Below are 15423 nucleotides of genomic sequence, written 5' to 3'. Positions count from 1 at the left end.
GGATCTTGTAGAGGGTAGAGATCTTGCCCTTAGGGGGAGGCAATGTGAGGGTCTGCTCCAGGGCTGTTAGGTCTCTGCTTCCCAGGTATTTCATGCTCCTGTTTGAGAGCCAATGCCTGAGTTGGGTGTATCTGAACCTCTCGTTTTCAGGAACCTTGAATTTCGCCTTGCAGGCCCCGAAGTCCAGAGGATTACCCTCCTCGAAAAAGTCTTGCACTTTCTCCAATCCTCCCTCCCTCCACCTCAAGAAGTCCTTGGGGTTGGTGCCCGGTGAAAATTCCAGATTCAACCAGTTCGGGGTGAGAGGCCCCGTAGTACTGCAGACTCTCCATAGCCGCGCCGCCTTCTTCCAGTTCGCCACTGTGTTTTCGGTTGCTGAGAGCGGGCCCCTGTCCGGGCGGCCGATGGAGCGTTTCATATGTGGTAGTGAGGTTATCGGGACTGGACTCCAGACCTCCTCCAGCTCCAGCCAGCGGGGTTTAGGAGTGACCGGTGGCCAGGCGAATGCGTGCGAGAGCTGGGCTGCTAGGATATATCTGGCAACGTTGGGTGCTCCCAATCCCCCCACAGCCCAACCCCGTAGCATGAGTTTCCTTGGGATCCGTGGCTGTTTTCCATCCCAGATGTATCTCATGATCCACCTTTGTAGTTTCTGTACAGCTTGCTTCGGGATAGCCCTTGGTAGGGCTGAGCAGTGGTAAAGCAGTCTTGGAATAAGGTTCATTTTCAGAGCCGTTATTCTTCCAAACCAGGAAATTTCCTGTTTCTGCCAGCGTAATAGATCGCTTTTGAATTCTTTGAACAGAGGGGGAAAGTTAGCTTTATATAGTTTGTTGGGTGAGCCTGTTAGTTGGACCCCTAGGTATGATAGGTGCTTTTCGGGCCAGGGAATGAGATATTCGTTTGCCATGTCCGAGATCAGAGATCGAGGTAGGTTGATTCCCAGCGCCGCTGACTTAGAAGGGTTAACCTTGAACCCCGATGCTTCACCAAATTCTTTCAGTTCAGTCCACAGAGCTTTCATGGATTCCCTGGGCTTGGTTAGTGTTAAGAGTAAATCGTCGGCGTATAAGGTGGTTTTGTATACTTGGGCTTTGATCGTCAGGCCTTGGATTGCAGCGTTTTGCCGTACTCTGCTTGCCAACGGCTCCATTGAGAGGGCAAAGATCAGTGGGGAGAGGGGACATCCTTGCCTTGTGCCTCTCGAAATGTGGATTGTGTCGGATCTGGTTCCATTAATTCTCAGCCTGGTGGATGGGTGCTGATAGTTAGCTAGTGTCCATTTTATGAACTTGGGTCCGAAGCCAAAGTGCCTTAATGTTTTTTGTATGTAGCCCCAATCTAGCCTGTCAAATGCTTTTAGAGCATCAAGCAAGAGCACCATCAACTCCTGACCCTTCCTGCTGGCTGATTCGATAACATTTATGGTTCTTCTTATGTTGTTGTGAGTGCGACGGCCGGGGATGAACCCTGTTTGGTCCGGGTGTATGATGTCCCAAAGTAAGGGAGCCAGCCTGTTTGCTAGGATTTTGGCAAAGATATTGGCGTCGTAATTCAGGAGCGTGATGGGTCTGTACGAGGCAGAGAGGCTCCGGTCCCTGCCTGGTTTCAAAAGCAGCACTGTTAGCGACTCTTCCATTGAGGGGGTGGTCGTTCCCGACGACAGGAAGGAGTTGAAGAGGGCCGCCAGCTGGGGGGCGAGTATGTATGAAAACTTTTCATAAAATGGAGCTGTGTCATCCCAGGCGATGAGTTTTTCAATTTTGCTATGACCTCGCTCACTTTTTCTATCGAGATAGTGGCTTCTAGGGCTGCCAGGTGAGGGTGTGGGTCGCACGGCTGTATCCCAGCTAGGTATTTTGAATGTGCGTCTGCTGCCGTGGGGAAACCCGACATGATTACTCTATGGTGCGCAGTCATGATGTCTATTTTCTCCGGGTTGGCGTAGTTTAAGCCCCCTTGACCTCTGCCATGTACCTGCTGCTAGTGACCAATGTGTCTCCAATCTTTACAATTGTCAATTTCTCTTAACGTGTTTGAAATCTACTTCGCCTAAATAGCTAACTGATTGTTTCTTCTCCTTCCTCGCTTTTAGGAGCAGGAGCCAACACATGGTACACTGACACAGGTAAGTGCAGTTTGTAGATGGTTTACAGTCTCAAACTGCTATTTGACTTCAGGTGTACACTAACCTGAGCGTCTTATTTTCCTTTCCTAGGCTAGCAGAAGGCAAGAAGGCGTGGGGTCCAGTGTCCGGGGATCTGTTCCGGTAAGTCTCCTGTCTCTCTGGTTTTCTATCTCCCTTGCCGCTGTCGTTCTTTCTTTTTCTTTCGTTTTCTCTCTTTTCTTTCCTGTGTTCTTCGCCACTTCTTCAAATGGGATCTACTTTCTTCTTGGTTCCTCCGTGTGTGTCTCTGGTGTTACCAGACAGGCTTCCTACAACATCTGGCACCCGGTTCTCAAGTGCATGACTTAAATAGGCACTTGGGATTCTCACATGATTCTGAATTCTTACGAGTGGTCAGAAATTTGCACTGGACTTCATCCCACGATCTTGCAGATGCAGGTATGACCCCTCCTGTCTTCTCCAACCTCCTGTTATGTGTGTGAGTGGGTTGTGCATGGTTCCTTCCTCCCATCCTGGACCCTTTGTGCACTCTGGCTGCCCCAGTGTCCTTTCTTGGCATAAGCCTAGAGATGGTTAGGGCAGACCCAGCCAGGGACCCCATGACATGTTGCTTATGCATGGGTGGTGTTTGACAGAATGCAGCCCACTAGTCCAATGCCGTACCATGTTGCACAACAGGTCCAAGGCATGGCACCAATTTGTGTACATCACTAAAGTACTCTCTTAATTTCGAGTAATGGATTGAGCAAAAGAGTTTATTACAGTTAGTCTTACAAACAGACAGCCTAGTGTTAACCAGTTCCGAACCCACTTAACGACTCCACCCTCCATGTCAGCTCCTTAAATTCACTACAGATGCTCGATCCCACAATGACGAAAGGTGCGTACTGGGCCTTCCTGCGCACTGTTCCTGTATTCCTTGCAACAACTGAAGTATTTGTCTAAAGGAACAAGTGTACCCTTGATTTTATGTGTATGCCCATAAGGACCTCTTACCAGGGGAAATGGAGGAGAGAGGGGAATATGGCATCATAAATGCACATATGGTCACATTCTCCTCAAGCGAGGTGTGTAAGGCCTCTACCACCATGACAGGTTTATGTGCATAAGAACAGCCCATTGTTATATCCAGCTCAGACCAGCGCAATCCATTTCTGCAAAAGCTATGGCCTTGTGCTAGTCCATGTAGGCAGGCAAAATGTTCATAGTCAGCAGAATAGGCACACATGCGCAGGCCGGATTACAGTATCCCGAAATGCCTGATGCCAATAGGGGCACTCAATTAATGTTTTGCCAGTCCCCCTGTGCCCAACTTGGGAGCCATTGGAAGAGAGGGAGGCAAGCGGGATCCTAAGAAATGCTTTTTTTGTTATGTTTACTGCACCGCATGGGACCCTCTCCCCCCACTGACACACCTTGGAAGCGGTGGGAGGAAAGAAGGGCAAGAGGGGACCAGAGCATAGGATTTTTAAAAAACGTTTTATTGTTATGTTTACTGTGCCCCTTGTATTACCCTTCCCCCACAAACTCATCTTGGAGGCCGTTGGAGGAGAAGAGGGTGAGTGGGTGACAGAGCTCTGCTTCGCTGGTCTCCCTGCATCCGTCTCCCCCAACTAACCCACCTTGGAGGCTGTGGGGGGTGAGGAGGGCAAGTGGGGACCAGAGAACTACTTTTCTGGTGCCTGTTGACCCTCTCCCCCCACAGATGCTCCTTGGAGGCTGCAGGAAGAGAGGTAGGCAAGTGGGGAACAAAGCACTGCTTTTCTGGTCCCCCTCTACACTCTCCCCCCACAGACCCACCTTAGAGGCTGTGACGGTAGACAAGGGTGAGTGGGGAACAGAGCATTGCTTTTCTGGTTCTCCTGGGCCCTTTTCCCCCCAATAACCCACTTTGGAGGCCGCTGGGAGATGAGGTTAACGGGGATCATAGGACTACTTTGGCTGTCCTCATGCACCCATCTTTCCCCACTGACCCACCCTCCAGGCTGCGGGGGTGAGGAGAGCAATTGGGGACTAGAGCACTGCTTTGCTGGTCCGTCAGACCCCTCTCCCACCACAGACCCACCCTTAAAGGCTGCAGGGGGAGAGGAGGGCGACCAGGGACTAGAGCACTGCTTTGTCCATTTCCTTGTGACCCTGCCACTTCCAGGTGACAAACGCTGAAGCTGCTGATCCATTGCTGCTTATAACTTAATTTATTTGTATTTATTAAGGAGGGCTTGTATTTTTGCAATAGTTACACTCAAACAATGTCAAACGGTCGGGTGGGCAGTCCTGCTTTCAGGTGCCTTACAAAAGATTAACCAGCATTGCACAGTTGGTGCATGGATTGTTGGTAATGTCGGTTGAAATTGTACATTGACCTGGGACAAGTAAGCTACATGAAATATACTCAGAAGTTCAGTGAGGGATGATGATGGAAGGTGACAAGTCCAGCAGTTGAAGTTTGGGAGGTTTTTGTGGGGTCATTTTGCGTGAGACTGTAGGTGGTCCTTAAAGAGGCAGGAGGTGGATTTCAAGCTGATTTAAAATTTCTATTTTGGTATGTTTTCTGAAGATACTGCCCGATCTCCTGTGGTAAGGTGGTAGAAGGATTCTTTCACCCAGTCCTCCAGGTTGTTCTGTGGCTGTGGCCTCTTCACACGCTGATGTGTTTGCATTGGATCCGATATCTGCCACAGGAGCCAGTACTCTAGGTCCGAAATATAAAGCAAGTTAACAATAAGGGAGTCAGAAGGGGAACCAGGAGCAAGTAAACAGTGCACCACAAATCTAATCTAAATTAGCTCCTGGTAGCTGTTGGGGGGAGAGTTGAGGCAGGCTATCGTGATGAATTGCAGGATTCAGGCACTTCTCCCCGTTGGGGAGCCTTTTTCTTGTGAGGCTAGGGAGGTGAGCCTGTTATGTGTTACCCTCCCTAGGGGTTGCGGCAAGAGGGTCCTTACTGGCAGAGAACCCCGCCCTTCGGGTAAGGACCCCCATTCCGATGAAGAACTTCCTTTCCTTCCTAATACTACCAATTCAGAAAAAAGAAGAGCAATTTATATGTATTTGTTATACTGGTGTTGAATTTGGAAATCAGTATCTGCCAGGTACTTTGACAAAGAAACCCACAAGAACCACAATGATTGGTAACCAGACACTTAAGAAAGGACTTTCATGAGAAACTGGGAAAGCCACAGAACAGCGTTATAAAAGTGGGAGGAGAGAAACCAGGATGGCGAGAGACCCAGGAGTTTCAAACCAGCAAGGAAGGAGACACTGGTGAACTCGGGAGTGGGCTGAATCCCAAGAAGGGGAAACGCTCGTAGGAACAAGTGTCCGAGTTGCATGTTTCCCAAAACAGACAAGTGAAATTCTGTCATTGTGAGGCTGGTCCCTGGAGGTAATTGCACAGATAGCAGGGGAGAAGCTGGAAGGAGTAGCTACCTGAGCTGCACTGCTGGAGTGTCAGACCAGAGAGAGTCGATCAAGCTGACAACTGTCCCACGAGGGACGCAAAGGTTCAAAGTAGCATACACGATGGGGAACGAGAGAAAACCTCTCTCGAAGGCACTACCACTAACTGAGGGAAGCCCGAAGAGTGGCAGAAGGAAAAAGGAACTCGAGTGAAGAAGACATCCTGACTCGTAGACGAGACCCAAAGAGGGAGAATTCCGACCCATTGATTGTCAGGCTGAGATCCTGGTGTCTGCGGAAGCTGCTGAGCCCCCGACAATCCACCCAAAATGTGGCACTCTGAGCTGATACTATATAACTGCTCAGTTTACCTCACTTCCAGGGGAAAGGGGGAAGGGACAAATTAACAAACACCAGGCTGGAAGCTATTGACTAGCTGGTTCTTCACCTGTAGTAAAAACATAAACATATAATACACCTTGTTATTCATTGGGTACTATACTAACCTTAATTTTCAATATCCTTTACCAAAAATAGTAAAAACCATACCTGGAACTTCTCTACAGAATGCCCAGAGAAGTGATAAGCTGACTAGACTTCCTTACTAGTTGACTTGAATCTCAATGGTCATCCAGCCTTCTCAGTAGGTCCATGAATGTGAAATTAACTTTGCAGATCATCTTCTAAAAACTCAAGAAGCTTGAACAAAGTCTTAAGTTCATTAAAAGTAAATGGAAGTTCTAGTGTTTCTGGAAAGTTCTTATATTTCTTATTATTATTTTTAGAGTGTCTTTTCCTTTTAAACTGTTTTTGAAACTTGCGACGAAAAATTTCACGTGGAAATATCTTGCACACGCATAATAATCCAAACTGCGTGTAGAACGTACACGCACTGAAAACCAAACCGCGGAAAAATACACACGCGCTTATTCAAGGAGCGAGTAAAAAGCACACGCGATAATGTCCATTCCGCGGGAAAAATACACACGCGCTTTATCCAAGTAACGAGTAAACGCACACGTGCTGAAAACCAACCGCGGGTAGAAAAACACACGCGCTATAGTATCACGTGACACATAAAAGCTCGCGCTAGATTCTCAAGCGAAGACTTTCACGCGCAGGCTTTTGTTAACGGAAAAACCACAAGCTTGATAGAAAACGTACCGTAGCCAAGAAAAACAAACGATAGCACTACAGTTCTTATTAAATGTTTTCATATGAACTTGAAAATCAATTTAACTCTTCAACAAGAACATTAGATAAAGAGTTTTGAGTTTTTAAAGAACTTATCTTGTGAAGAGTCTTGGAAACTTATTTTCTTAGGCAACTTGAAATCTTCTTACTCCTGTCCTGTGCCAAAACGAACTCCACAAAGATTCCTGTTTACTTTCCAAAGAAGCCGCTCGACTGCTTGAACTTGAAACCCCTGAACAAGTTAAGCAGGAGCATTTTAGTACACGACCTCTCAGCTGGGCAAAGACGATGAAAGGCAGTTTAGAATGTTCACTGTCTTCCCTATAAACAATCACCAGCCAATTACAATTTAGACTGAGGACCTCCATCTTGGCTTGGGGCATTCTCCATAGACTGCAATGAATGTTAAGGGCAAAATTGGCTGTTTTAAAATTAAACTCCATAATAACTTCCCAAAACCTTTCTATACTAAATATGTGTCTCCCCTGACCCAATGTAATTGAGAATATGCCACTGTAACCCTCCAGACCATCATTCTTCGCCTGCCAAGCCATTACAGAAGGGGAAGACCATATGCAAATCAGGCTTGGCCCCACCCCAAAAGGGGCAGTCCAGCCCGAACTGCTAGGTCACATCCCTTCTGCACGAGACCACAAGCATCCCCAAAGCAGAAGGGATGTGACCTAGCAGTTCGGGCTGGACTGCCCCTTTTGGGGTGGGGCCAAGCCTGATTTGCATATGGTCTTTCCCCTTCTGTAATGGCTTGGCAGGCGAAGAACGATGGTCTGGAGGGTTGCCCCGAGCAATGCCAGTGGTTAAGATTCAGTCTAAACCTTCCAGCCATCACCTCTTTGTTTTTGCTTTGTCACCCCGAGTGGGACGGGTATGCCCAGACGTGGGTCCCGTGCCTGCTGGGCCTAGAGACCCAAGCTACTCCTCACTGATGAGCCCCAACAAGGGCGAAACATGTTTGGGGATGCTTGTGGTCTCGTGCAGAAGGGATGTGACCTAGCAGTTCGGGCTGGACTGCCCCTTTTGGGGTGGGGCCAAGCCTGATTTGCATATGGTCTTTCCCCTTCTGTAATGGCTTGGCAGGCGAAGAACGATGGTCTGGAGGGTTGCCCCGAGCAATGCCAGTGGTTAAGATTCAGTCTAAACCTTCCAGCCATCACCTCTTTGTTTTTGCTTTGTCACCCCGAGTGGGACGGGTATGCCCAGACGTGGGTCCCGTGCCTGCTGGGCCTAGAGACCCAAGCTACTCCTCACTGATGAGCCCCAACAAGGGCGAAACATGTTTGGGGATGCTTGTGGTCTCGTGCAGAAGGGATGTGACCTAGCAGTTCGGGCTGGACTGCCCCTTTTGGGGTGGGGCCAAGCCTGATTTGCATATGGTCTTTCCCCTTCTGTAATGGCTTGGCAGGCGAAGAACGATGGTCTGGAGGGTTGCCCCGAGCAATGCCAGTGGTTAAGATTCAGTCTAAACCTTCCAGCCATCACCTCTTTGTTTTTGCTTTGTCACCCCGAGTGGGACGGGTATGCCCAGACGTGGGTCCCGTGCCTGCTGGGCCTAGAGACCCAAGCTACTCCTCACTGATGAGCCCCAACAAGGGCGAAACATGTTTGGGGATGCTTGTGGTCCCGTGCAGAAGGGATGTGACCTAGCAGTTCGGGCTGGACTGCCCCTTTTGGGGTGGGGCCAAGCCTGATTTGCATATGGTCTTTCCCCTTCTGTAATGGCTTGGCAGGCGAAGAACGATGGTCTGGAGGGTTGCCCCGAGCAATGCCAGTGGTTAAGATTCAGTCTAAACCTTCCAGCCATCACCTCTTTGTTTTTGCTTTGTCACCCCGAGTGGGACGGGTATGCCCAGACGTGGGTCCCGTGCCTGCTGGGCCTAGAGACCCAAGCTACTCCTCACTGATGAGCCCCAACAAGGGCGAAACATGTTTGGGGATGCTTGTGGTCTCGTGCAGAAGGGATGTGACCTAGCAGTTCGGGCTGGACTGCCCCTTTTGGGGTGGGGCCAAGCCTGATTTGCATATGGTCTTTCCCCTTCTGTAATGGCTTGGCAGGCGAAGAACGATGGTCTGGAGGGTTGCCCCGAGCAATGCCAGTGGTTAAGATTCAGTCTAAACCTTCCAGCCATCACCTTTTTGTTTTTGCTTTGTCACCCCGAGTGGGACGGGTATGCCCAGACGTGGGTCCCGTGCCTGCTGGGCCTAGAGACCCAAGCTACTCCTCACTGATGAGCCCCAACAAGGGCGAAACATGTTTGGGGATGCTTGTGGTCTCGTGCAGAAGGGATGTGACCTAGCAGTTCGGGCTGGACTGCCCCTTTTGGGGTGGGGCCAAGCCTGATTTGCATATGGTCTTTCCCCTTCTGTAATGGCTTGGCAGGCGAAGAACGATGGTCTGGAGGGTTGCCCCGAGCAATGCCAGTGGTTAAGATTCTGTCTAAACCTTCCAGCCATCACCTCTTTGTTTTTGCTTTGTCACCCCGAGTGGGACGGGTATGCCCAGACGTGGGTCCCGTGCCTGCTGGGCCTAGAGACCCAAGCTACTCCTCACTGATGAGCCCCAACAAGGGCGAAACATGTTTGGGGATGCTTGTGGTCTCGTGCAGAAGGGATGTGACCTAGCAGTTCGGGCTGGACTGCCCCTTTTGGGGTGGGGCCAAGCCTGATTTGCATATGGTCTTTCCCCTTCTGTAATGGCTTGGCAGGCGAAGAACGATGGTCTGGAGGGTTGCCCCGAGCAATGCCAGTGGTTAAGATTCAGTCTAAACCTTCCAGCCATCACCTCTTTGTTTTTGCTTTGTCACCCCGAGTGGGACGGGTATGCCCAGACGTGGGTCCCGTGCCTGCTGGGCCTAGAGACCCAAGCTACTCCTCACTGATGAGCCCCAACAAGGGCGAAACATGTTTGGGGATGCTTGTGGTCTTGTGCAGAAGGGATGTGACCTAGCAGTTCGGGCTGGACTGCCCCTTTTGGGGTGGGGCCAAGCCTGATTTGCATATGGTCTTTCCCCTTCTGTAATGGCTTGGCAGGCGAAGAACGATGGTCTGGAGGGTTGCCACGAGCAATGCCAGTGGTTAAGATTCAGTCTAAACCTTCCAGCCATCACCTCTTTGTTTTTGCACTGTAACCTGACAGTACCTGACATTGATGCAGTCCCTTACAAATTGGGAGAGTGGGCTACTCATTGGAGAGAGGCTGTCATAATGATTAGCATCAGTATAATCGTCACAGTTACTGAAACAAATATATAGATTATAGTCATCATGCTTATCCCAGTTAAAGGACGATTAACTCAGAGAATGAGCATGATGAGCATCATATTCGCCCCAGTGAGAGGACCAGTAACTAAGGGAAAGAGTATCATGAGCATCACACTCGTCCCAGTAACTCAGAAAAAAGAGTATCGTGAGCATTAGTCTCGTTCCAATGAGAGCACCAGTAATTAACAGAAAGAGTATCACAAGCAATATTGTTGTCCCATTGAGAGGACCAGTAACTCAGAGAAAGAGTATTTTGAATGTTATTCTCATCTGTGAGAGAGCCAGTAACTCAGAGAGTATTGTGAGCATCACACTGGTCCCAGTGAGAGGACCAGTAATTCAGAGAAACAGCATTGTGAACCTCCTACCCATCCTAGTGAGAGGATCAATATCCCAGAGAATCAGTGTTGTGAACAACACAGTCTTCCCAGTGAAAATACTAATAACTAAGAGTGAAAGAAAGCCAATAGTGACATGGAGCTCGACAGTTATAAGCAATACAAGTAAAGGATATTGATGTAAAAGGATACAAGTCCTGATGTCGTCTACTTCCTAACTTCAGTGACGAGTCCTCAAGGAAGAACCCTTTCCACTGATTACACCCACTGACACTTGAAACACACAGCCAGGGCGAGGAATCAATTGAAAGGGCGATAATGAACACTCTCCGATCTATGTGACAAAAACAACAAGATAAGTAACGTATATAGTATTAACCCAATGTATTTCACTAGTTAGTTATCCCCACTAACCTTGGTTTGGAGAAGTACACAGTAAAGAGTTTCAGGTAATCCACAATAAAACAAACGAAAAGGAAAAAGAAGTTAGTAAGGGACTACACCGAACGGCACGAGGGTCGCACTAGAGTCGGGTAGGTGCACTCCGGATAGCATCCTTTAGTTCTGTGCACTAAGTTCATTCCACATGTATTGACACTTTTCTTGGAATAAGGCCACAAGTTATTATCCAGAGAAAACCTATTTGCCCTTTAAGTAGACATTTAAATTACTGGAAGTGTTCAATAACAGTTCTTTCTGTACCACGGAAAGCAGGTTTTGGTTCACCCTTGAGATAATGAAAAATAAAGACAACCCTCTGGGTACAGGAGCACCAAAAGGTTTGAACTTTATTGACAAATGAAGAATGTTCCCAATGTTACAAATGAATCTATCACCTGGAAAATAGAAGACAGGAACTCCTAGCTCTTCTGCGAAATGAACCAGGTGAAGAAGGAATGCAGCTGGAGATGAGGCAGAGAAGACTCCTCTGTTAGAATGCCCCCAACAGACTTAGAATGGGCGAAATGTCCTCAGAGGAATGCCGCCATGAAGAGTTGAATGCGGCAAACGGACTTCATAGAAATGCCGCCCTGAAGCACTGACTGCGGCGAGCGGCCATCACCTGAATGCCGCACTGAAGCGCTGAATGAGGCAAATGGACCTCACACGAATGCCACCATGAAGCTCTGAAGGTGGCGAGAAAGGTCTCTGTGACTGGATGAAAGGCTCTGCAGTTCAGGACACCAGAATAATGGAGGAAACGTAGAAACGCACAGCGATAAGGAAACGCTAGAATCAACAATCAGAAGCGCCGAACGCTTCGAAGAAAGCACCTAACTACTGTCAGATTTCCTATGTTTTGTATTGTATTTTGTAATCAATTCCTAAGTACCCTTTTAATCCTTAACTTTCATTATAACAGAGGGAGAGTATCCCAGTTCAACATGGTGGTAAGGAAGCAGGGGTTTGATTGGTCATTAGTAAACAGTAAGGTGATTGGAGAACAATGAGACAAGGGAGCATCAGCAGGATTCTAAACTGCCTTTCATTGTCACACCTGAAGCAGGAAGGTCCTGTTTCTTATTTAGTCTATGTTTTGGCCCAGTATAAGTTTCCAGAAGATAAAATATCTTGGATATGAGTCAGCTTTCAAGTTTAACCTTTGTGGGGCAAGACAAGCGGTCATTTTGGTGGGAGCGCTGCGCTCTAGAACTTTAGAAAAAAAGACTATTTGCAATTCATATATTTTCAAGTAGTTTCAAGAAGAAGTTGAATCAGAAGGTTAATGAACAAGTTCTAAAATATAGTTTAGGTATTTAGCTAGGTTTAGGAATCACATTCTTCAGAGACTGTTGTTATGTAAAGATCCTTCTGATTGGAAGTTAATGTGGTTTCTTTTTGATTTTCTGAAGCGCTTGCCATTTCGTTCTGTTTAATATTGCAGTTTTGATAGTAATGCGCAAATTATTAGGAAGAGGTGTCTTGATCAAACACTTCTTTCATTATATGTGTAGGAGAGCCACTGTTCTTATTTCCTTGTGCGTGTTAACTGCAACGAAGAAGTGTTTAATATATTCATGTCTAATTTAGCAATGTAATTCAGGAACATGATGTTCTTTAAATATGAACAACACTATGAGCATAGTATTTTGAATTCTATGTAATTTTGAAACTATTCTTTGAAAGAAATGACATTTAAACATTTTCACTAAAGTAAAGAAAAGGTTCATTTGAAATGAAGATTTAATCTAAAGATTTATCTATCAATTCAAACCAGCAATTTTAGAACTCTTTTGAAAAAGAGACTTTTTAAATGGTTCTCACAGGAGTACTGTCACAGTTTACTTTTCTCTAAGGAAGAAAAGGACAGAAGTCATTTTGGAAGTGAACTATTAGGTGTCTGACAGTTTGAACTTGCAATCTGCTTTCCTAGATTCCATGATTTAAGGTGAATATACATGTGGAACTATTTATTCTGGAAGAATTCAACTCATAAAGCATCTTCTACCAGTTAACTCAAAAAGACAATTAATTTAAAACATTTGCAACAATTATTGTTTATGAGTAAAAGAAGTTTTTTCATCGATTCTAAAAGTTTAAGAACTATCAAGGAAACTTCTTAAATACAAGCCTTTCAGATCTCAGGAAGGCTAAACAGGTATAAATCTCTTCTAGGGGAACTAGGTGGGAGAGAGATATTTTGAGAGAAAGTAACTCTGTAGTTTTCTCGCCCTCTGCAGGTGCTCAGCTATTTCGAGAGAGAGAGAGAGAAAGAGCGACCTGTGTTCTGTTTTTATTTTCTCCCACTTCCCCTTTTCCCTCTGGGGTGTGGAGACTTATGCTGTGACCTTCAGTAGTTGGCTGCACATCTTTGTGGGACCTGTGGGGCCAGCAGCTTCCGTGGAGAAAAGAATCAGGACCTGACAAATACGTGCGTAGAACACGTGACTCGGGCAGAATCAAGTCACGTGACAGAGGCAGTACCGAAGCTACGCTTCAAAGTTTCTTTGTGGGGAGCTTGTTAAAGAGCCTCCTTCTGGTGTAAAATGGTTTTGCTGCCGTCCTAACAGCAAACAGATTCTTACAAGAGGAGGAAGTGTGAGGCATGACAAATAGCCAAGAGAGTGGGAACAGATACTGGGAATATCATACTCATCTCACTATTAGTAATCAAGCACAGGAGAATCAACCAGCGAAAGAGAGCCTTGTGTATAGCCCTAAGAAAGACCATGTGGACCCAAGACAAAGACAAAGAACTTTAATCAGAGGAATACTCTAATTCCAGGGAAAGAGGAAACCAAGAGGCTTGGTGAATCCTCTAAAACAACTGAACGAACCTGTTTGAAAGATAGCTAAGAACTATCTGAAGATTCTTTACTGAAGGAACTGAGCTGAGAAAGCCGCCCTCGGAGAAGGGAGTAATTGTCCTGGACTTTAGTTGTTTTGCATTAGTTGTAGGGTCAGAGTAGCTTAGACTTTGGATGGAGGCCAGACTTTTCTTTGCACTTCATTACTGACAACGAGCACCCTAGTTAGTTGTGTTAGGTAAGGAACTCAATAGAATATGGATAGTAAGGCATTTTTCTATTAATTTAAAAAAATCCTTGAGAAGATGACCACACATAATCTGTCTCCTCCTTCTGACCCATGACACTGTGTGCTAACTGGAGAGAGAGAGAGGAGTCTGCAAATAAAGCTGTGCCATCAGGCAGTGGTGAATGATTTCCAAGTATTATTGGTAAGGTCATGGTGCTAGATCTATGACTAATAATTTGTATTGTACTTTTTAAGATGCAGTAACACAAATTGTCACTCTCATCCCAGCTAAGACAGGAGACAAAGTCCAGAGCAGGAATGAAATCAACAAACATCATGACAGAATTTGATGAAGGTAAGGATGACTTTTCTTTTTGTTTTTTAGGTTGGTGAGAAATATGGGCAATGCTAAAAGGTATAGTTAGGAGTTACAGGGGTAGGAGTTACAGTTAAGGATTTTAAACCTATTTTTTGAAGCTTTCACTTTCTCATGGAGTGAACGTTTTCATCTCATGTAGAAGTTAGATTTACAGGGTGCTGAGTAGTCGCATCTCGCTCCGCAACAATAGCTCCTACCTACTGAGCAGTGACGGGTCCAGGGAGTGTACTATCGCTGGAATCTGATTGGCCACCCCATTACCTAAGCTATGATCAGTATGTGTGTGTGCGCTCATACTTCATGCCACCCCTATATAAGTTAGTGCCCTACTTGGGCCACTCCAGTCAAATGAGTCTGGACACACCACTGATACTGTGTGATCCCTGACACCCAGGAGCTGAATTTATCTCCTGTTCATCTAATCTTAATTTCGAACCCTGAGAAGCTTCAGGTAGGCCCATTTATATTTGACATTCTGTTGCTTTTCATTGTAGCAGCATCACTTCAAACATCAGCACAGCAACGTAATCGTCTGTATCACAGCACCCAAGATCCAGCCAAGCACTTGGTCCAGTCATGCAGGAAGGTAAGGATTTGTTTTTATATGTAGAAGGGCTGAATTTTTACATTGGTTCTGTGCAATGTGCTTTGTGTGAGGGGTCAGAAATGAAAGCCGGACAACATTTTTCATATTTGATTTATAGACTTTTATTCAACTTAAATCGGGTGGGGAAAATGCCTCTGTGACCCTATTCTAAAGAAGAGTTCCCCTACCTAAAATCCCAAACTAAGGATCTGATCTACCCTGGCACTCACACTAAAAGAAAACAATAAAGTGACAAGGGAAATGTCTAAAACCTTGTACTTGCAAAAAGCGTTCTTAAATAAAAGTAGAATATCTCCAACGTAAATGTTATCCAAAAGTTAAAATACCTTAATTCCAGATGGTGAGTCCCTTTCCCTTGGTTCTCCACTGATATCACAAAATGTCTCTTGGACTAACGGTTCCTTTGTGTCTTTCTTGGCCCACAACAATCCTGTTAGACAAACACTGTTCAACCTTGTAAGTTCCTCTTCAACAAAAAGTGTTTTTTTTGTAAAACAAGTTCCTTTCTTGTTTAACAAACACTGTTTCTGCTTGACACTCCTTCTAGATTTGCAATTCGCATGGTGTACTTCCATGCTAGGACTATTGATGCACTTTCAACTGCCTGGTGTACTCTCCTGCCAGC

At 46.3% G+C, this 15423-nt stretch overlaps 1 protein-coding gene across 1 annotated transcript in view; it reads left to right on the top strand.

The window, feature by feature from the left end:
• Positions 1 to 15423, top strand: part of LOC138526013 (uncharacterized) — an 805753-nt gene that overhangs the window by 665803 nt on the left and 124527 nt on the right. Inside the window, exons 33-36 of the mRNA XM_069636306.1 lie at positions 2096 to 2128; positions 2219 to 2269; positions 14101 to 14167; positions 14686 to 14777. Coding sequence (XP_069492407.1) covers positions 2096 to 2128; positions 2219 to 2269; positions 14101 to 14167; positions 14686 to 14777 — 243 coding nt within the window. The remainder of the gene's footprint in view (positions 1 to 2095; positions 2129 to 2218; positions 2270 to 14100; positions 14168 to 14685; positions 14778 to 15423) is intronic.

Source organism: Ambystoma mexicanum, chromosome 7p (assembly GCF_040938575.1).
Source record: "Ambystoma mexicanum isolate Mex_15411 chromosome 7p, UKY_AmexF1_1, whole genome shotgun sequence".
In the NCBI taxonomy this organism is placed as follows: domain Eukaryota; kingdom Metazoa; phylum Chordata; class Amphibia; order Caudata; family Ambystomatidae; genus Ambystoma; species Ambystoma mexicanum.
Note: the sequence above shows the minus strand (reverse complement) of the source record. Positions and strands in the feature narration are given on the sequence as shown.